The sequence below is a fragment of the Pezoporus flaviventris genome, unplaced genomic scaffold (assembly GCF_033815535.1).
Source record: "Pezoporus flaviventris isolate CSIRO_AGI_PZ_B2104156 unplaced genomic scaffold, CSIRO_AGI_Pfla_v1 ptg000007l, whole genome shotgun sequence".
Lineage (NCBI taxonomy): Eukaryota > Metazoa > Chordata > Aves > Psittaciformes > Psittacidae > Pezoporus > Pezoporus flaviventris.
This window is the reverse complement of record NW_026892555.1, coordinates 53194260-53217212: the sequence shown is the minus strand read 5'-3', so window position 1 is coordinate 53217212 and position 22953 is coordinate 53194260. Positions and strand designations below refer to the sequence as shown.

General features: G+C 41.7%; 1 protein-coding gene across 1 annotated transcript in view; it reads left to right on the top strand.

Annotated features, from left to right (window-relative positions):
* Window positions 1-1868: 1868 nt before the first annotated feature.
* The window catches only part of PIEZO2 (piezo type mechanosensitive ion channel component 2), a 295675-nt gene continuing 274590 nt past the window's right edge, over window positions 1869-22953 (top strand). Inside the window, exon 1 of the mRNA XM_061448817.1 lies at window positions 1869-2136. Within this exon, the coding sequence (XP_061304801.1) occupies window positions 2073-2136 (64 nt within the window). The 5' untranslated portion in view covers window positions 1869-2072. The remainder of the gene's footprint in view (window positions 2137-22953) is intronic.

The following is a 22953-nucleotide window of genomic DNA, read 5'->3' as shown; positions in this document are numbered from 1 at the left end:
CTGTGCTGGGCCCAAATGTGGGAAGTGAGGGAGCAATCTCCTCAAGCTGCTCCCCGCAGTCGAGTTGAAGTGTCGCATTCATCCTACTGGGACAGGGCTTTGTTACACTCCTCTGTAACACTGGAAGATGTGATACTTAACTTCTACGCACACGCTCGTGTATGGGTGTGAAATGACCATACCTCTTCAGCAAAGGCTCAGTTTTTTTGTGATACAGGTCCTTTGTGATCTGCGTCCTCATAATGGGACTCGTTTGGTACACTGAATTAGATTTTTCTTAGCTTCCTTGAGCATTTTTATATCTGTAACTCTGGAGTTCTTCACTCTCCAAATATACAAATCAGTTTGCCTGTTGTACTGTATCTGAATAATTGCCATTATTCATAAAATAAAAATCAGATGTCCACATGGCTCAACACCTATCATTTGAACCCTCAAAACAAAAAAAACCTTATTTTTTCTTCAAAAGACCCTTTTGTGGGTCAAACCCATGTTTGCCAAGAGTTTTCTCTGCAACAACGGTATGAAAGTATGTATTCTAAAAAGCATGCAACAGCAAAAGATGCTTATGTAATTACAAGGAGTCAAAAAGCCAGGACTTCAAGAGCAAATCTAAGACTTCCTATATTGAAGGAAGACTGGATGAGGTCCTTTGCTGGGAAGAAGCTCCGGCAATTTATGCTGAGCACCACAGGGTCACTGCTCCTGTTTTTTCCTACTCCAAATCTTGCAGGAGACTGAAGAGTTATCTCCAGCACTGCCCCACAAAGAGGACATTCCGTCTGAGCTCACCTCAGTTAAGTGGGAGGGCTTGCAGTACAGTCCTGAAGATTAAATGGGCTTTTACTTGAATTAATAACATTAATAACTTTCTATTTTACAGCATTACTATTTCAACCCAGGCTATTAGGTTTATTCAGCACACACACAGGGACACACCAGCTGAGCCTTGAAAAGGCCCTTTTCAACCCGCCGCATGTTCTAACCCGCACCGTATTTTAAAGGGTACAAAGCTTTCCAGAAAAGTGAGATACATTCCAGCAACCGCAGATCTATTTTTTTTCTTGTGGACCTAAATGCCCTGCTGAAACATGGGGGAGGGGGAGGGGGGGGGTTGAAAAAACTGGAGAAAACTGCTCCCCCACTCAAGAAAAAAAAAGTATAAATCAGAAGTTTTTAGTGAATACTAATAACATTATTATAAAAACCATTATCATAATAATGAAAAATATTCTTGTAAAAAAAAAAAAAAACCCAAACAACAAAGCCGAGACAAATAAACCACACACAAAACCAAACCAACTCAAAAAGAAACGTTAAGGAAAACCGGTAAGGTTTTAAGTGGCGAACAGGAGCCAGCTGGGGGTGGCAGCGCGGTGACAGAACAGTCCCTGCGACGCGGACGGGACGAGCAGGCAGCGGCGAGCGCAAGGGGCAGGACTTTGGGACAGGGCAGGAGTAAGGGCACGGCAGAGGGCAGGGTGGGGTCAGGAGCAGGGGCAGAGGCAGGAGTAGGGACATGGGCAGAAGGTAGGGACATGGGCAGAAGGTAGGCACGTGGGCGCGGGCAGGAGTAAGGGCACGGCAGAGACCGGGCTAGCGGTAGGGGCAGGGCATAGGCATGGGCAGGCGGCGCACGGCCGGCCCCTTCACTGAGCGGTCCGGCCCTGTCGGGGCGGGGCGCGGGGCAGTTTCCTCACGGGGCGCGCCGTGGGGTGCCGCCGGCTGGTCCCGCGCCGTCGGTGCAGAGGGCAGGCCGGGGGGGGGGGGGGCGCTCCGCGCGGTTCAGCGGACGGGAAGAGGGCAGGAAAACTGCAGTGGGGGGAGCCCCGAGGGGGTGGGCGTGTGTGTGCCCCTGGCCGGGGGTGCGGCACGGCGCTGGTTGCATGGGCTGCCGCCGGGATGCGGCGGGAGGCGTGAGGCGGCGCGGCTGAGGCGAGGCGAAGAGAAGAGGGGACGGGCGATGCTCCGCCGTCGCGGCGGCTCCGCGCACGGGCGGACATAGGAGCGGCGGTGGCGCGCAGAGAGGGACGGCTCTCCGGCCGGCTGGCCGCGACCCCCACGCCGCCGCGATGGCCACCGAGGTGGTGTGCGGGCTCACCTTCCGGCTGCTCCTGCCCGTGTGCCTGACTGCCGGTATGTCCCTCTGTCTGTTTGTCCGTCCGTCGGCTTGTCGCCGCCCGGGTGCGCGTCCCGGGGCTGCGGGACGGTCCTCTCTGCCAGCCGAGCCGCGGCTCAAGGGGATGCACCCCGCTCCTTCCGCGCGGCAGCTCCCACGGTCCGCTCTTACCCTGGAAAACTTTCAGCTTCGTTGCTCACCCCTTATTTCTTACATATCTGTTGCTGTTTGGTGGTGTTGGTATGGTTATTTTTATTGTCGCTGCCCGCCCTGGGTGCGGAGCTCGCACGCGTGGCAGGGCTCGCCCTACAGTGCCGGCGTGCGGAGCTCCGCAGGGCTCAGTGGCCCTCCGTCGCTTCCCGCTCGGAAACCCAGGCGCTGACTTCGCCTCACCCCGAGTCGCTTCGCATCCTGGGGGAAGGTGCGAGAGAGCGAGAGGAGGAATTGGTGTTCGCCAATGTTTTTGCTCAAATGGTGTTTTGCTCAGATGCCTTGTTGGGGTTCTGGGGGTACTTTGTAAAAGCGGGGAGTGAGCTGTTTCAGGAGCAATTCTCTGGGGGTCTTCAGGGGGAGATTTGACTTATTTCGAGAGAGAGAAATTGCAGTTTATTAAATCGCGTTACTTAGCAGGCGGCCATCCAAAAAAAACCGCGTTACTTTTGGATGGAGAACCGCGGCGTCCAGCCGCGGGTGAATATGTTAATATTAATCCATGCTTCCGCACAATTTGAAAATTGAACTCTGAATAACCAACGATTACTCGTTAGATCGGTCGGATCTGACGGGGTCGCCGTGTAAGCTGCCGTTGCGGAGGACAGGGCCGGGGCTGGTGCCGGGCTGCGGACGGGAGGTGGGAAAGCGGGGAGGGAGCTGGTGCCCACCGCCCGCACGGCGCGGAAGGAAATACCTCGGCGACCAGCGCCGCGCATCCTCCGCGGGCTGCGGAGCGAGACCGTCCCTCACTTGCGCGGCCGCCGCGGGGCTCCAGGGTGCCCCTAGCCCCTTCATGGCCGTAGAGGGGCTGCGGGGTCCCCCTCCCACCCCGGGTTGCAGGTCTCCTAGGGGCCTCATCGGCATCCCGGGGCAGAGCTGCCCAGCAGCTCCCCCAGCCGCGTACCCTTTGTCTTTGAGAAGCCCCGTGGTGGCCCGGCCAGCACCTTTCGATGTCAGCATGTGCCCTTCAGCCTTCTCGGGAGGTGCCCCGCTCTCCCCGTGCTCCCCGTTACCTCTGGCTTCTCCTCTGGGAGAAGCTCGCGGACCCTCCTTAGCCCCACCAGAGGCAGTCCCCGACTCCCAGCTCGCTACCGGGTGCTTCCCTCTTGCTTCCATGGGCTGGGAGTGAAAACGCACATTTTTTCTTACCGTATTGCTTGAGGCAGTGCGGTGAGCTCTGTGATTGCGGGATTGTATGAAGGGTGAGATGGAGACAGCTTTCCAGCCCACCACCAGCACCTGCACCCACTTCCTGCCCTTTCCAGAGCCCGTGGCCTCCCTGCAGGTGCCCTGGCCTGAGCTTGGTGGCTACCGCTGGGGCGGGCACAGTTCCCCAGGTCCACGGCAGCAGGTGAGGGGTCGCCGTCTGCTTTGTCACCCTGTGTGATTGGATGTCGGTGCCTTGGTGGCCAACGTGCGGGAACGTTGTGTGCAGAGGGGCTGAGGGGTGGTAGGTGTTGAGGGCGGCAGGTTGCCCCCGAGGCCAAGGGGTGGTGGTACCAGGCAGGGCTTTCAGTGCTAGGGCTGGGAGCAGGGCGCCCCCTGTTCGAAACCTGTTGGACCTCATCTGTGTTTTCATTGAACGGGTGAAACACGGCTGGATAATGGATGAGGATGAATTTGCTGGAAAGACATATGGGGAGGAGGAGGAAAGTCTCTAGGAAATAAATTGTGTTCAGGTGGAACTTGTTTATATTACTCTAATGACATAGCGTCTAGCTGTGATATTAAAATAGTGGAAGTATTGTTCTGTCAGGTGCTCAATCTGGTTCTTGCCAAACTCTTTCTGTACCAGAATAAGTTCAGATAAAATTGTTTTGTTGTCCCAATTCCTGATAGTGAAACAGAGGTACTTTCTCATTGCAGTAATATTTCCACAGATGAGAATTTATAATGAATTGTGTATGGTCATAAATCTTACTCATCTGAAGATTACTAAAAATATGAAACATGAAGGAGGGACTTCCTATCTTGAAAGAGAAGAGATAGATAGATGAAAGAGAAATCCCACTGCAGAGCTTTTTTGTTTTGGACCTAGTGATGTTGTTCAGTTGGATTTGAGAGAGAAATCAGTAAATGGACAAACAGCTTTTCTCTTACCTTAATTTACTCTGCCTGTTATTCTTTTCCCCTTCACAAGCTGTTAGCAGAGTCCTTACTAGGGTGAAACTTAGTTCAGTCTCCTTCACTTTTCTTGTGTCTGTACCTGAGTTATCTTTGAGCCAATGTTCTCCTCCTTTCCAAAGCATCAAGGAAGTGTTTCATGGGCTTCTGGAAAAAGGCCTTTTAGAGATCGTATATCAAAGTGGTTTTTTGTATGACTTTTACAGTGGGGTTGCATCTGCAGCTGGAAAGCTGCCATGCAGACTCACTGTTCAGAGTGATGCCTTCTGTCTCCCACCCCTCTCTGGGCAGTGCCAAAAGGGGGTAATACAGAGGTGTTCTTTCAGTTCAGAACCTGATTTTGAAATGCTAGGTTACTGTGATTTCTTGTCATGGTATGATTTGCTTTTCTGGTTTTGAGGGTCGAAAGTAGTAGGGTTGGAGGACCCTGATGAGCAATGGCAGCTGTGGCAAACTTGTTAAAAAAGTCTGCTAAGCTTAAAGTTGGTTCTTTAAACACTTTAGAAATGGTTAATGCTTTAAACTCTTACTAATATCAATACTTTAGTTTAAATAAAATGAAATACTGATGCTAATTATCTTTGCTGGTATGAAATACTTTCCAAGCCTTGATTAGCAGCATGTAACTGGGGAAAACACAGTTCCTTGTAAGAGTTTTTTAGGATCAGATCTGGAGCACCAAAGAGTGTAATCTTCTGTGGGTAATCGTAGATGTATGCATTTAAAGCTCAAGAATGATTCGTCTTGGGTGTCTGCCGAAGACAGGAAATTTAACATGGACAAAAAAATAACCTCTGGGGCTGAAAAGCTGATTGTAGGCTTCTGACTTTAAAGTTGATCCTCCACCATGTTGTTTTCATGATGAAATCTTGTGTTCAGTCAAATGCAAAACTAGAACCTACATGGTAAATCCAAGTAATGGTAAATAAACTTCAAATGAAGTACTGTGTTATGTAGTAGAACAGAGTGAGTTTAATCTATTTGTTTTGTTTTGGTTTTTTTTTTTTTAATTGGGCTTACTGTGACATTGAGATTAATGTGATATTTTCCTGTATCATACTAGTACAATGCTGAAAAAACAAATAATAAAATAGAAGAGAGGGAGCTTTTGGCACTGCTGGTGGGAAGTTTTTTGTTTTGTTTTTTAAAGCTTGAGCCCTGGCATGAACCTGTCTTTTTTTTTTTTTTTTTTTGTTACTCATATGAACTTGAAACATGCAAAATGTGATTTTAAAGTAAGGCATCAGAACAATCTTTTGCTAATTGCTTCCTTTGGTTTTTAAATACTTGAACCACAAAGTTGCGGTTTACATCACTTGATAACAATTTTCAGTTATTCTGCTTCCAATTGTTTTACTTCACACACAATTCATTAGTTTTCTTTTAAGCAAAATAGTGTTATTTTCAAATGGCATGCTGGGAAAAGCAGTGCTTAGAGAGAACAGCTTTCTCTGGTGTTTGACTGATGCTGTTGGATTGTGTGTTACCACCAAATGGGCTGCAGTGAACTAGCTGCCTTGCCCTGGCACTTCTGAGAAGTTACGCTTGCTTTCTGAACTCCTGAATGAAGATGAAGCTTCATTGTAGAAGCTTCTAGAGAGTTGGTTTGGTTTTTGAGGGGATGAGCACAGGTATTAGAGTTTGGTAAGTGATGTCAGGTAAAAAGAAAATATTTTGGTGCTTTTGTAGAGGACAGAGTTCAGATATTAGTTGAAACCTTTCACTTGATTTCTTCTAACCAAATCTTTGAACTCCTGCTAAATAGTGGGAATTGCTTTTATTTCTTTCAGTCATAGTGATTCATCATAGTGATATCGAATGAGTCAGAGTTATCATCTTCTCAGGATATAAGAGATATGTTACAGAGAATGTTTTTTAAAGCATGCACAATATTTTTGAACCCATGTATATTCAGCTGTTGAAAGTACCACTGCGGGACTGAGGTCCTTGTTCTGCCACGGAAGGAAAAGATAGAGTCCAGCATGCTTGGGTGTGCTTTGTGACTTTAGTCCTCAAATTAACAAGTATTGCTGAAGACATTGGAGGGGGAGTGTCTGCATAGCTACATCAGCAGGTACTAAAATGCTATTTAAATGTTATGTTTTAAACACTACAGAATTCAGTTCCTCCCTATATGTTTTGATGCTTTGAATTATTACTATTCACATTTTCTATAGACAAAATAATTTGGACAAGGCTGAAATATTAAGGCAAATCTGTGGAGTCAGTGAGCTGTACCATGCTTGGATTATTATTTTGGATTTCTCTGGAGGTGGTTGTTTAAAAATGATGGTACAATATGACATTGTGGTGCAGTTTTCAGGTGGCTGAATGAGTTTCATGTGCCAGCCTGCACAGGTGAGGTCAGGGTGATGACAAAGCAAGTTGTGATGCAAGACTGTTCAGACTAGAGGGTAATTTGCATAGTGAGGGTGTATACATGTTTGTATGTGTATACATACACATTAAAAAACTCCGCCATGCTTCTAAAGTTGAAATAAACTTTCCATAGTTATTTAGAGCGGTGATGGTTAACGCTCTGAAATTGGTCAGCTACTGAAAAGAAGGCAAAGATCAAACTGATTTTTCTTTTTTTTCTTCCCCACTCCTCCATCATTATGGTGGCATTGGGAAATATTTGTTATGATGTACTGAGAAGAATGATAGTGAACAGCATGAGGGAGATTCACATAGACATCCCGTTACATTTTAAAACCGTTCTTTTCCCAGAACACTCACAAAAATGTTAGTCACAGCAACAAGAAGTCTAGGAACCCCTTAATGGGTGGCATGCTGAGAAAAATTGACTTGGATGCCAGTGTGCATGAGAGATCTAAAATGGCTGTTAATTTTCTTACCCTGCTCAAATGTTTTAGAAATTTGTCTGGCTTCTTTTATTGAAGGAAGTTTTGCCTGGTTTGGTCAGAGCAGGTGAAAGGTGTCAAAGGGGAAAAATATATGACCTTGCAGGAGCAGCATTTTCCAGGCTTGTAGGCACAGTGTTAGATTTTCTTGTGTGCAAAAAGTAAATGCCATTTCCATCTCTGTGCTTCCATCTTGGGTCAATTAAGATCCAGAGAAAAGTGTTTTGGGGAGAGCGGGAAGGCAGCAGTCACCCACCAACACAGTGCTCTTTCTTCTAACATCCATCTCAGGTTGACTGCCTCTACTTCCCTGTAGCATGCAGCCTGGGAAACTCTCTTTAAAGATGCCTCCCTTGAGAAATGGGAACAAAATGTCTCTCCTTAAGTTCTTATCACCTCTACTTACATATTCTAAATGTTCTGTTAAGTAGTTTGAATCCGGTAGCTGTTTAAAATGAGAGAAAACCAGAACCTATATATATTTGAAAGGCTTGCCTGGTAGGTGACTTCTTCCACAGACAGTGTTGAACTTGAGAATGGAAGTCAGTGGGAGCAGCTCTTTGGACAGAGATACTTGGAGAAAGTGGACAACTTGCCTGGTGACAAGGAACTGGAAAGCATTTGAATCCTTTATTTGTAGTGCTGGAGCTCATGGGTATCAGTTGCAAATCGCATCATGCATGAAATTCCTTTTCTGTCTTGAAAACTGAGGTGCATTCTCTTATTCATTTATTTATTTAAAATGAGAACAATAAAAGCGTAGCATGAAATGACAGAACTATGTTTTTTTGGGAACAGATAACTCATTTTTTTTAGGATGTTTCTGAAGGAGGTCAAGGAAGGGAACGGTACTGTTATTGCACCTGTATATGCGTAGACACAGTGCTCTTTAATTTCTGGTAGTTTGCTGAAAGTCAGAAATCTGAGAAACAAAAATTGTCAGCAAGCTGGGGAGATGGAGTGCAGCACTTTTAACCACTAAAGCACCAAAATAATTTCATGGTACAGCTTTACCAGCATGTGTGTTGGAGCAGCGGAGTTGCAAATGCTGGCAAAAGCAGATAGACTTCAGAGCAGCTGGTGCTGCTAAGAGGTCTCATGGAAAGAAATATCATTAAATGGATCGTATCTGAGAGGGACTTCAAATGATGCACTTGTTCACTAGCACTAAAATCTTTTTCACACGCATCTAGAGCTGCTGGGTGCTTACACTCCAGCTTTCCTTCTCTACATATCTTTTCTCTGTGTCTTTTCACATTGAAGCGATAGCCCTTGTGAAGCCAAAGTGTCTTATTTTGAAGATAGCACTTCAAGAACATCAGTAACTACTTTTGCCTGTTGGACTGCAGCACTCTAAGAAATAGGTTGTTTGCCTTCTATCTTGAAGAATGATGTTAGCAAGTGCTACTTAGTGAAAAAGTCTGTAGTCTAGTAGATTGTACAACACTTCGTAGTATCTTTCTCAGTTATAAAGATACTATGACTTGCGAAGCTAGTAAAAAGGCTGTATAGTAGGGGTTTAGGGGGTTAGTTTTGTCTGTGTTTCAGCAGATTGATCAATATTTGTAACTAAATCAATCCAGGTTTGTTTTCTTGGGTAAAAGTTTTCTGTAACATTACTTTTGTGGTGATCACAGGTCTTCATGCTGTCATCCTGACAGAACTCTGAAGCTAAGCAGGTCAGAAGCTGGCAGCATGCAGGTAAGTTTTCAGGAAAAGTGCAGGTGTTGCTGGCAGGAATGAGTGACAGAGTCCTCTCATTCTTCTACTGAAACTGGTGTATTGGTGGTATATATAAGTGATATATATATGAAACTGGGGTCATTTTGTCAGACAAACCGACTCAAGGTTTTCAACATTAAAAAAAAAAAAAAAGAAGTCCCCAGGTTGAATTATATATCTTTATTTTGGTGCATTTGCTAGAAGTGCATCCTTTGATGCATTACATTCAGGATGTGGTTGAATTAATGCACTTCTCCTCTTCTCCTGAGAGTCTTACCTGTCCATTTCCTGTCTCGAGTAGACAGTTGTAAAACCTGAATGTCACATTAAGGTTGCTATTTTGTATCTTAATTTCTTTTATAGCTATAATTCCAAGCTGCAGTGTTAGCTTTGATGATACCCTGTAGCAATGAATTCCGTGGGTGAACTCCTCTGTGAATAAGAAGAAAATGAGTACTCTTTAATTCCTTTTCAGTTTGTTGCCTTAGTAAATAATCCTTTGGATGGGAAAAAGTATGTATAATCACTTAAATCAACAACAGTCTAGTGTTCTATTTACTCTAATACTTTAGAATAACATTTGCAAGGCATAAAATCAACTGTTAAGATTAACTGTAGAAATTAACAGCTCTGAATTTCCTATCAATTGTCTAGTTCTGGAGAAAGGGATGACGATTATGTAAATCTGCCTTCCCCATAAATAAAGAGTTTTAGGATGCTATACTTGTACAGTTTGAAACACCAGGAAGTGCAGTGTAGCTCTTCTGAGCTCATTCATGTAGCTTTCAGTTTGGAAGCTCTTTTGGAAATGAAGTAAAACTTCAAGAAGTGAGTCTGTGTGTTTATGAGTGATATACTAATCACTCCCTTTTTGGCAAAATATCACAAAGCATGGGATTGCAGACATTACATACTCTGTCTACTGCTTCCAAGCTACTAATTTGTTAATGTAGCTTGACATAACCATAAATTAAACCTGAAGTATTTAAGGGGCATTGGGGTGAGGGTCAATTCTGCCCCCTGTTGAGAAGTTGCATGGGAGACTGAGAATTATTTCTTTAACAGCTAAGGGGATGTGTTTTGGATTCTCACTGTGCTGAAGGACACTGAAACCCTATGTGGGTAAAGAGGTGCTAAACAGGTGCTGTTTTTTCCCTAGTCATGCTCATACCACTCATAAACTGTATGCTCATTTTTCGGGGGGGGAGGGTGTAAAAGACATGCAAATAGAGAAATTAGCTCCTGGGTATTTTAGAGGACATTGAACTCCTTTTGCTAGCAGTCCAAGTTGCAAGCATATGTTTAGCCTTTACCTTTAGTTAGCTTTTAAAAGCAGATTGAAGTTCCAAAGGCTCCAAAAGGAATGATTCTGTGTTCCACCCACCTTACAATCTGAAAGTAAGCCTTTCTCCAGATTGATAAGTCTCCGACTATAAAATGTGATGCTGATTACAGCGTTACATATCACTGATACTGTGGATTTGCTTGTCTAGGAAATCATCTGCTAACCTCTAGCAGGTAGGTACAGTGACAGTTACTCTGAATTTTTTATACGTGCTCATACGTTGGAAAATGTCTGAAACATGCAAAATTTTTGCATAGTGGCTGCACCTGTCTATGTTGTGTTTTTCTTCCCTTGCTACATTTGTGGCTTTTTATGACATCTTTCAGAATAGCATTTTCCTGGTCACAGAGAATACATTAATACATAAGCCAAAGGCTAGTGAGGGTAATTTGTCTCCATGAGTCCTGATTTATGCAAAAAACTTTTACTGCCATAAATAAATATTAGCTCATGTTGGCATTTTGTTGGCCTACTTCTATGAGATTATTGTTAAACAGTATTCATAGGTGTAATGTGATTGCTAAAATGTGTTTCGATTCCTTGGTCCTTCACTCCGTGCTTAGAATTTTAAAGACTTGTCCTATTACATTCCTTAATAACACACTGCATTTTTTGACACAGATACATATGTAGATCCACTTCTACAAGATAACAACCTAAAAGAAGCTACATGTTTTAACCATTTGAAACTTCATCAGAGATCAGACTTGATGGGATATGTGTATTGCAGGCACCTTTTAGAAGGAGTGCACTTTCAGTGGCGAGCATGGAATTATAACTACTTCCTACCTTTTTGCATTTTTCTATATTTTGTCATTGATATCATTAGCATTTTCTTTGTTGGAAATATATGTATTTCTGTGTAGAAAAAAAAAATAAGGCTTTTCTAAATGCTAGATTATAAGATTGCTTTCTTCAGGTTGTAGTGCTTGTGATAGACGTGCCAACAGCCAGAGAAACTGCATGAACTTTTTGATTCTTCTTTCATCTCTAGACATTTATCGTATATCAAATTACTGTTTGATTTAGAGAACAAAAATCTATGAGGTATGACCCATCTCTTATTTGTTAGCTAAATGCTAGGCCTGTTTATTTGCAGTGCAGTGCTATGTAAATAATAAATATCACTTCCATAGCTTATTTTCTGTAAATTGAAAGGAAATCAATAACTTCTTTTTTTTTAAAATAAAATGTCATTACTCTGTTCTTAAAAACAAAGCTGAACATAATAAAGCTTAGCACTTTCTTCCATCATTTCAGTACGTAATTGAGAAAAAAACCCACAGTGTGATAATGTGTCTGTCTGTCTTTTTGTGATAATGTGTTTCAAGTGGAAAGACATTAATCCCCATAGTTCATGCATTTCACAAAGGTTTTTCTTATGAACCTATAGATAGGCTTTGATGTCACATTTTCTCTGACAATGTTAGTTGTTTTCTTCTGAAGTCTGATCAGGTTTCTTCTAAGAGAGCAGAACAAAAGCTTCTCCTGGGGTTTTAAAGATGTTTTATTAATTATTTTCATACATTTCCTGATTAGGGGAACTCTCTGTGGTTTACTTCTATGATAAATAAACTTCTTCTTCTTGCCTAATATGACGCATCTTTCTTTTCCTAAGCTTTCATGCTTTTCTTATCATACTGTACATTGGTCAGGACCTTTGATATCTTTGTTGGGCAATAATGTACATGTCTGTATTACTATAAAAATGCATTTTCCCTATTGCTTCTTGGGAGGTGACTGTCATTTCCGTGGGGTGTAGTTGTGTTTGAAAACTTTCCTCATCTTTCTTATGTGAGCCTACTCTTGTGCTTGTTAGTATCATACAGCTTAGCTCAGAGCTTCACTGTACTTACTTTTAGGTGAAATGACCTTCCTATTCCCTAAGGTACAACACAAAACACAATGGATGGGGGAGAAAAGCCTAGTCAGCTGCTCAAATCATATTTACTCTGTACCACACAAGGCATAAGTGTACTCCCACCTCCTTCTGACATAAATACAGTAATTGACTTCATCTCCTTGTTTAATGGCTGGTTGCTTTTAATGGTGGGCCCTGTAATGTTTAGAAGGATTAGCATTCAGTGACATGTATTTTCCATCGCTCTTCTGCAGGTGATGCCTTTGTCATGAGAGAAGTCCCAAGTCTGAGAAAATGGACCCTATTTTACACTTCCTCAATGCAGTACAACTTTCCTCCTCACGTTCTAATATTTTGATTTGTTTAACCTTGGAACACAATGTCTGTGTGTATACTCTGAGGCAAAATGCAGTACAAGAAATACTGTGTATATGTACAAATCTATTGATATAATGTATCTTAAAATACCCTTCTGTAGTGTTTAACCTGTATGCCATTTGTTCTTGTTGAACTGAGTCAACAAACTCAATCATCATGCCCATTAGTGTACATAAATATCAAAACCTGTTTCTCACAGCTTTTCATTGTTGTCTGCAAATAGAACATCATAGCTGTGTGAAGATCTCTACAAATATGTTTCTTGTTAATTTGCTGAAAGCAAAAGTAAGCATACTGTTTTTATGCATGCTTTGAAAAGATCCTTGCAGTTTATTGTACCACTGTTTCAAGCAAAAAATTGCTTCGAGATACAACAGCCTTTTGTGAAATAAGTCACTGTCAACTTTTGGCAACCTCAGTAAGCCAAGTCTACATGCAGGCATACTGAGGGGTGTAAGACAACCCCACTGTGCTGTTTTGAGGGTCTAGAAGTGAGGGCTGGCCTAATCAATTTAAGTTGATCCCTTCTCGTTGAGAAGTCCACATTAAAATGCAGAAATGAGACAATGCACAAATCTTGTTTCCTACAGCTTGGCAGCTCAGTGATGAGCTATACTGGCAGTAGTAAGGAAGTGGCAGAAGGTTCCAAATGGTCATTAGCTTACCCTGAAGAATGAAGCAGTTGGAGTTGGTAGAATTATAGAAGAAGGATATAAGTTTTTTTTCTTGCCTGTATTTACTGTTACTGTATTTGGGGAAATTCCGTTTGTTTTTTCCCCTTGTGGAGGAAGCTGTTTTCCTGTTGCCCTTGAAATGGGGAAGTAGCACAATTGTTCCAGTGCTGGGAGGATTGCAAGTAAATTGCAAACAATATTGCAAACTGGAAGGAACAAGAAAGTCTTATGACCAGAGTATCCTGCCTGCATAATTAATGCACAGTAGTAGTTGTTGAAATACACTTAAATAGGAATGTAGCAGTTGGAAAAGCAAGCAAGCAAACAAATGAACAAAAAAAACCTAACCAAAAACCAAGGACACAAGAGCCCCCACAAAGGATGAGGTAAAGTCACTGAAACCAGCCTCTGTTTTGAGGAGAAAGAATAATGTTCTCCTGTGGGGTGGGTAATTCCATAGTTACTCAGTTTGGGTTTCTCATACATTCCTTTGAAGCGGTTGAGGTTGGTCGCTCCCCTGCAAGGTTTCTTGGTGATTGCAGGATGGGCTGTGGTCTGACTGTGTTTCCCTCTTCATAGCATCCCAGGCTGGAAGGCATCTCAGTGGGTCTCTTCTCCCATCTCCAACACTAAATTTAAACATGATTGCTCAGGGCTTTTTCCTGTTGGGTTTTGAAAGTCTCTGAGAATGGAGGTCTACGACCTCTTCTAGCAGTTAGGTAGCCTCACAGTGACTGTGGGGATTTTTGTTTTCCTTTCCCCCCTTTATATCCTCCCAACTTCAGCTTATGGTTGTTGTCTCTCAATAACACCTTTGTAAAGAGCCTGACTCTATCTTTTCCTCTTAAGTGTTGGGGGCTACTGTGAGGTGCCCGTGAAAGGGTCTTGAATGAACCCTGGTCCCACAGCCTCTCCTCACAGGACCTTAAGCTCCAGCCCTGACTGTCTTGGGGACCCTCCCCTGGACTTGTTAAAATTTGTCAACATACTTCTTGTCCTGAGAGGAGCCAAAATTGCATGTGGTACTCCAGATGTGGCTTAAGGACAGCTGAGTAAAGGGAAATAACCACTTCTCTTGGCTATGCTGCTGTTGGTACAGCCCAGTAGCTTACACCAAATGTCAAAAGGGAGATCTGACCAAAAACTTTTTTACCTTGTTTGTGAGAAACAGAAAGTAGACATTGACCATTTTTATTGTTCCTTAAAAGAAAGGAAAAACCCGGTGAAACAAATGCATAACTTCTAAACTGTGATCAAAGGACTGTAAATAAAAATAAATTGATGTTGGATATTATATCTGAACAGTCAGCACTGGAACCCAGGCAGAATTTGTATTTTTTTTTTTGTCTCATTTTTGATTTAAGGACCAAGTACTTAGTCTTTCCAGTAAATCCTACACACTCTCTCCTCATATGAAAGTAGATGCCTACGTATGTTGTTCAAGATATCCTGGTTATGGCTTTTGAGTTTTGGTTCCAAACTGTACAGCAGTTGGTCTTGGAAATCCTTCTGTGAGGAACTGTTTCTTCAGTCTTTCTCTAAACTCATTGGTACCTCAAATCTCAGAGAGTGCAATTTTCCTTTCTTGGTTTTAAAAATAAATAAATTCACCACAGCCGGTATCTGTAGGACATGTTCTGGTTTACTGTGTCTTAACACATACAATGTGCATCCAAAGGCTCAAAAAGGTTGAATTTGCATTTCCCAGCTGGAAGTGCTGATTATTAATGAATCTTATTCTGCAACGTTGGTACAGTCATCTGTCACTGACTTGCAGTGAAAGAATAAGACCCATACAAGACCTACAGCATTTCTTCTCAATTTCAAGAACTGTCCAATGCTGGCATTCTCTAAGGGGCTAACTAGCTAGTAAATTATTTGCATTATTTTCCCAGCAGTCATGCTCATATACTTGAATAATTAGTCAGTATTTCTTGTTATTCTGTAAATCAATGACAGCTAATTTGTTTCAAAACCATAGGAAGAAAATCAGTTCTGCGTGTTTCTCTATTGAATTCTTTTCTCCTAGATAATCTCCATCTCACGTAGTATTGACAAATTACTTTTAGCAGTAGTTATTTTACTGTTGATTTGCAATTGTGAAACAAGTATTTGAGAAGCTGGGTCGCATTTTTGATATATGAACCACTTGGTGCTAGTAATTCACAGAATCTGTTGTTTTGGGTTTTATAGATCCAGCATAAAGAATTGTTTCCAAATTTTTGCCTGAAAAATGCAAGATTTATAGATTAACTGTAATATTCAGTTAACTGTGCTGCCTTTAGAGGGTCAACACACTGTATATCAGAAATTCTCTTCCCTTACTTCTTTCATTCTACAAGAAGCATGGGAGATGTTGTAGTTTAACCATCTGAAAAGTTAAACAGTTCATTGTGTGTAGTGTAGCTAGCCTTCATTTCATAAAAGGCAAGTTATTGATATCAGAAGTTACACGCAGCTCCTGTTTTTTTCTTCTGTACACATCTGCTCTTAGGTAATAGATGATTTCAACATGGAAAACAATAGCTGATGTAGTTTACTTGTAGACAGACAGCCAGGTGACTTTTTTGAGGGCCATTTATGCTATTAACTGTCATAATTGCGGGAAATGTCCTCATACCTTCCTGTAGCTTAGCATTTGCATTTTTCACTGTCTGCATCCGTTGCTTTGTCCTTTTGAAAGTTTAACACCACCCCCTATGCAACACTACAAATAAAAGATGTACTATGTCATCTGAAGAGATCATTGCAAAAGCATCACACTCAGTTGTTCTTTCTGCTTGGTTGCCTGATTTGTTGAATTATTTCATCTGTTCCTCAAACTGGCGTTTTATTGTGAGACCAGCTTTTTTGAATGTAAAGTATTTTAGAAGTATATTTATATGCACAAGGAAATAGCAGGATAGCATGCACTTTAAAAAGTGGTCTAGAAATGTTGGTAATTTTACCTTTAGTGTTTTGTAAAGATCATATAACCAAAATGTTCAAGTATTTCTGATATTCTAGCAAGTAGTGTGTGTACCTCTCCAAGCATATGGGAGTAGAAATGAGCTAAATAAGATGTGTCTGACTCTCTGAATTAACAGATTCCAAGAAATTTACTGAATCGTACCTGCTTTGGGATATCCATCATTTTTGCAGTTCAGACCTGATAAGCTTTCTGTTTGCATCCCACCTCTGTGCATAAGGACTGAGCCAAATGTTGCATAGGCAGGGAGAAGGAGCATGTTGCAGAATAGCATTTTACAGTCTTGTATTACTACTGAAGTTAATAAGGTAAATCAAGGCAGGCATGTTATTTCCACATAGAACAGCTTTTTCTTGAGGTGGTGCATTTAAAACCTGCTCAGGTAATTCATTCTGCTAGTAAATTTTTTTTACTAGAATTGATACAGCTTTACTTTGACATGTTGATAGCTAGGATTGGGGCACATTGAGTGCTTAATTGATTTTAAAACATCACCTTTCAGGTCAGAAGATTCTTTAATGCATGCTACAAATGGCTCTGCTTTTTAGTTTTTTTAAATTTCTTTTTTTTTATTAAAAAAAAAAAAGTAATGATTCCCTAGGCAATTGTCCAAGAATAAGTGCTGCCAGTGCCAGAAGGTTACTCAGAAAGGCCAGTGTCTTCATTCCATGAATTATATAACATATAACACGCCATCTTATCTTAACGTTAAGTTGAGTAAATAAGAGGAAGATGTAAAATAAAATTAGAAAGAAATTGCTGTTGTTGCTGTGTTTTGTAACTTGAGATAACTAATCATCGTCACACCAATCCAGAAGGTATGTTTGTACCTAATTAGATTATTCCTTATACTTAAAATAAGAAATACCTGAGATTCAGCCTCACAGTCAGCAGTAGCAGTCTATGGTTAGTGTAAGACCACAAATGATGTCAATAGATTAATGAGGTCATAGGTATGCACAAACAGAGGAGAAAGACATTAGGAACAGAGTCTTGAGCACAAGAGGAGGAGAGTGTCTTTCATTACATGGTTAATCAAAGCTGTAGGAGCAGTTACTATCAGTGTTGTTTGCAGAGCTGTTAGCACATTAGACTGCAGTTGTCTGTTTCACATTGTTTTTTATCAAAATCCTGGTAGAAAACACTGCCCTTCATGGACCACTGCCACCAACTTTAACATTAGTGTTTCTCCTCAGGAACAAGGAGGAAAGATTCCTTAGGCCAGCAGAGTAGCCTTTGCTACTAGCCTTTTTTCCTCCTTATTTTTTATTTTTCTAGCTGTTCCTGTCTGGTTGCATCCAGAATAACAGAATTGGGGCCCTCAGGCATGTTGAGTGTTCTGAACAAAAACTCCAAGCAAATTGCTTCTAACATTTAATATCCTCCTCTGGACTTTGTTTTATGTGCTTTCATTGGTAACCGTGTGAAGATGGCATCTTCTATAGCAGCTGGCCCCAGCTCCCTGTCAGTTTTCTATTATACTATAATTAAGCTCATTATATATTTAGATTACTTCTAAAAGATCAATTACTAATAAGTTAGAGGTAACATAATAAAAAGTGTTATAGAATGGAATAGAATCACCTAGGTTGGAAAGATCTTTAAGATCAAGTCCAACCATTGATGTAACAACGCCAAGTCCATCACTAAACCATGTCCCTAAGTGTCACATCTACACATCTTTTAAACGCCTCCAGGGATGGTGACTCAGACACTTCCCTGGGCAGCTGTTCAATGCTTGACAACCCTTTCTGTCAAGTTCTTTTTCCCAATATCCAATCTAAACCTCCTCTGACACAACGGCCCCTGGGATAGTTTCCTCTTGTCCTGTCACTTGTTACCTAGAAGAGGCTGACCCCCATTTTGCCACAGTCTGCCTTCTGCTAGTTGTAGAGAGCAGTACAGTCTGAGCCTTCTCTTCTCCAGACTAATCATCCGCAGTTCCTTCAGCCACTCCTCATAAGACTTGTGCTCTAGACCCTTCACTAGCTTTGTTGCCCTTCTTTCGATGCTCTGTTGCACCTCAGTGTCTGTCTTCTGGTTAGAGGCCCAAAACTGACCATAATATATGAGGTGCAGCCTTGCAGTGCCAAGTACAGGGGGATGATCACTTCCCTAGTCCTGCTGGCCACACTATTCCTGATATAAATGGCCTTGACCTTGTAATATTTGAATCCTTGTATCTTGCATTGATTTCTTGCAAGTTTTGAGTGGTCAGCATCCCGCAGTAACCATCTGTCTTCTTTTTTTGGAAACACTGTTAGGCAAATATAGAATGGGTAGCAATACCTGAACTGTCTTATAATTTAAAAATAATTATAGCAAAGATGTGATAGGACTGGTTTCTTTGAGTCAGAATTGCTGAAAGTGATAATACCAGTTACATCCTAATAATTTAAATGATGCTCCTGTAAGAGAAATTGGAATCCTTTGTGATTATTTAACAGTTAAGGGAAGAAGTCAGGCTTAGCCTCCAATGTGTTTCTTGTGATGGAGTTCTGATAACTTGGAAATAGATACTTTTAATGCACCCTGACAACCCTTTGGTTATGACCAAAAGAAATATCATCTGAGAAAACTTTAACTGTATGGATTAGGTGTGAATATGAAACATGATACAAAGTTAACTATTTAATTAAGGTATGCTGTTCATTAGATACCTGTAAAACACACAACTAAGACTGGGTGATATGATATCACTTTTTTTGGTGGCTTCCTAGGAAGCAGAAATGGGAACATTTAACATTGAAATGGGCTCTGTGCATTGATGTGTTAGTTCAAAAGAAAGAGGTAGCTGGCTGCAGTGAGATGAAACAAGCTAATGTAAGCTGTAAAGGGACTAAACATGTTCACCATGATGTGAGACGGATAAATTTGCCATCATTAAATCTGGAAAGGTATGAAAGCAATTTACATGGTTCAGCACGTGACCGGCACTGGTGAAAACATCCACTGGGTTGAGGGTCAAAAACAGCGTGGCACATGCAGAAGTAACCATGTGCTTTGTCAGATGCCTTTCACTGATGCTCAGTGTCAGCAGGTGTAGTGTCTGACTGGACTTCTAGTGTCTGCTGGAAATGTACATGAGAATTAATGTGGAGAGAAGAGTGTGTTTCTATCCAAAGAGCTCTGTTTTAGCAACTTGCAAATGATTTTGTCTGTTAGAATATTTCAGAAGAGTTTTTGGTTGGTTTGTTTCCCTTACAGTGCTGGTGGAAACATCACCAGATAAACTGCTTAGTTTATTGGCTCGGATGATGGTTGCACTGTTACTCTTAAAATGAGCAAAACTTTGCGGAGGGAAGGCCGGTTGCATCTTTTGTGCAGTAATATTGGATTATTTTATGGATTATGTTGTTTTCCTGACATTACTGGTTGCTTAATGTGTAGTCAAGTAAATTGGCTTTCCAAAATGTGAGTGTGTAGGTGTACGTAGTTTAACTGCATGAAGTGAGCTTATTTCCTTTTGTGATAAATGCTGTAAATTCATAGTAGAGGTATAAATAAATGTTTGCTCCGGTAGCAAAATTGTTAGGTGGAAGAGTTTTACCCTGTGTTATCCTCCCAGGTGGCATTAGAGAGAAGGGGTGTGGAAATCCTGACTCTGAAACAGGAGTGAGAAAGCAGAATATAAAATATTCAGGTCTATTAATGGGAATGGATTTCTTTTCTGTGTAACCAGAGGGTGTCTGTGAACACACACAGGAGGCATTTGAATGTGTAAAGTACCTGGTAGGGGAAATTAAACTCTTTCAGTTAAACAGATCTCCTTAGTCCGCAGTAAAATACTGGGCTGTTCTGTTCAGTTGCATGGGGATAAAGATGTTTTCTATCCTTTTAATGTTACTGTGCACTGGCTGATCCTTCTGTTTACGTTACAAAAGTTATTTAATCATTTTGGCAACAATGAGGAAACATAATTACTCAACTTTGCCTGAGGAGATTGAGCAGGATAAGTGCCTGCTGCCACATCGCCAATTTTCTGTGGTGTATATTAGTGTACATGTTGATGAACAGTAAAGTGTCAAGTACTTAGATAAGTATTATGTATGATTTTCCTTGCTATTAATATATACAGAAGTTGATAATATTTACGTGTAACATTTTTTCTGCATGAGGCTCTCGTGAAGAACTGCGATGGATCAAGATGAACCAAGATGGATTACTGTTGGTTTGGATAGATTTCAGAAGAATAAATATTCATCTGAAGCAGTAACTTTGTTGGTGTTTTGCCTTTCCCCTTTAGAAGCCACATGCTCCCATATAGTAGGTGATCTGTTTCTGAGTTTGCCATTTCTCTGAATGGGTGAGCTGTGGGCTATAAGCATTTTATTGGTGTGGCTCCAGAAAAAAAGTCACCTTTATTGGAAGCAAATTGAGTTGCATTTGAAGAAATGCAAATGGGGTGTGATTTCCTGACCTGCTGCATGTCACAGGAGAAAATCATTAATGAGGAAGGTAATTATATAATAATGTGATCATGTGTTTCAGAGTATTTGAAGCCCTTTTTATAAAGGATTTGAAGGCAGGCATATAAGGGCAGTTAAGGAAATAATGGAAAAGAAGGCAAGTGGAATAATAAAAGGTGAGACTATATAGAATGAGAATATGGAACATGGTGGTGGAGTGAGAGCTGGGGTAAGGAGGTGTTCAGAGGAAAGAGCAAAGAAATCACTGGCTGTTTTTTGAGAAATGGGAAAGTGAGGAGATGGATTTGAAGAGATAAATGATGTTTGGAAGCAGACTAGGAAGATGAAGAAGATAGCCAACTAGGCCAGCTGGGAGATCGATAATAAGAACAACAAATAACAGTCAGTAGAAAGTGTATCAGTCACAGTGGCCAGCAAGAATGTGTGAATCCTAGAAATCAAAGGGAAGGAAATTACACAGCTTCCATAGAAGACTGAATGTAGCACAAAGGTTGCAGATATAGAGAACCAAAAATTGCATCCAAGCTAGCAGTGAAAACAGAAATGGAAATCCAGACTTCTTGTGGTTCAAACAGTTTCAACTTGAGGAGGTGACCAGGCACCCAAGAGACATCAAAAGTGACAAATGTGGGGTGGTTCTGAAAGGAGAGACAGGAGAAGTGTATGCACCCAGAAATTGTTGAGGGTGTAATTTGGTATTTTGGGCATGTTTTTTTATTTAAGAGGGTAAAGAGTGTTACTGTGGAGATCTGGTTTTGTGACTTGTATCAGTCTCTAGTGCCGTCCAGAGTAATGTGCTTTTCCCATAACTGAAATGGTGGAAGAATCTTGGTTAATATTCTTGCCTGTTGCAACTAGGCCAAGGTAGAGACTCACCTGCTATCAACTGACTGTGGCTTGATTTAAAAAAAAAACAACAAAAGAAAAACACAACCACAAACCCAAAACAAAATCCCAGACAACAAAACAGGGGGTCTGTCATAGAATCATAGAATGGTTTGGGTTGGAAGGGACCTTAAAGTTCATCCAGTTCCACCCACCCCTGCCATGGGCATTGTGTGTTTTTGTTTCGTCCTAACAATTATTCCTAAATATGTTTCCATTCCCTGTTGCTGCTCTTCTCTCCATCACTTCTTCTTCAGGCTCTGTGGTCCACAGAGGTCTCACCAATGTTCAGTGGTCTGCATTCCTGCTGCTGTCCTTCCTCCTCACTCAACTTGGTATGTGATGAGCAGTAGAAAATGAAGTAAAGGCTATGACACTCTAGACTGGCTTCTCAAAATTTGATCGAAGTAGTGGTGTTGGTGACTTTAAAAAGTGAAGTAGAGCAACTGCTTGACTCAGACCTCCTTGTGTTTCTCGTGTTGGACTGGATGTAGTTTCCGGAACATGATCTCAGCATTGCACATAGTGTGTGGCTGTGAGCTGGGGCACAGTAAGGATGGTGGTCCCTTGGCAAGTTCAGGGTCTTGATGCCCGCAGCTGAACACTTGTGGAGATGATGTGCATGACATCAGCTCAGTAGAGATAGGGGTTGCTGTAGTGGTGCAGAGAGCCTCCTCTGGCTCTCCAGCATGAGCTCTAAGGTTCATCGGACTGCTGCTGGGTGGCTCAGGGATGCTGCCCTCCTGCCAATCCTGAGGGTGTGCTGGATGTCATAGGCTTGACAACTCCTGCCGCATCCTCTGTGCAGAGAGATCCTGTCTCCTCTGCCTCCCTATTCCTCTGGCACCATTCATGTATGGCGGCTGTTTGAGTTATCACAGTTTGCCACTTAAGGCAGTGGTGATCTGTCCTGTTCTTCTGTCTTAACTGTATTTCACAGTGAACCCAAGGTTGCTGGGTGCAGCGAGCTCTGAATTAGGCAGTCAGCCAGTGTCAAATACATTCTCATTTTATGAGTCAGCAGCTCTCTGGTTCATTAAAATCATGGTCAGTGTTCTCAGCCCCAGTCAGTCAGTAATAGAGTTTGATGGTTGGCTTGCCCATGGAAGAATCAGCTCAGTTTTGTCTTATGTCTTTAAATTGTATTTTATTTTTTGCCTTATGTGAAATACACTTTTTCTTATGCTTTGTAACAGCTTTTGAAAGAAAAACAGTGTCATGACCACACAGAGATACTTTTAATAAATTAACTACATTCTTGTATTTTTCAGGAAATTAGATTTTTCTTGGGAATATTATTTTAATCGTCTCATGTCTCACTGGGTTATGACCTTGTTGTGCTAGTGCAGCAATTAAGTCTTTTAAGTTTT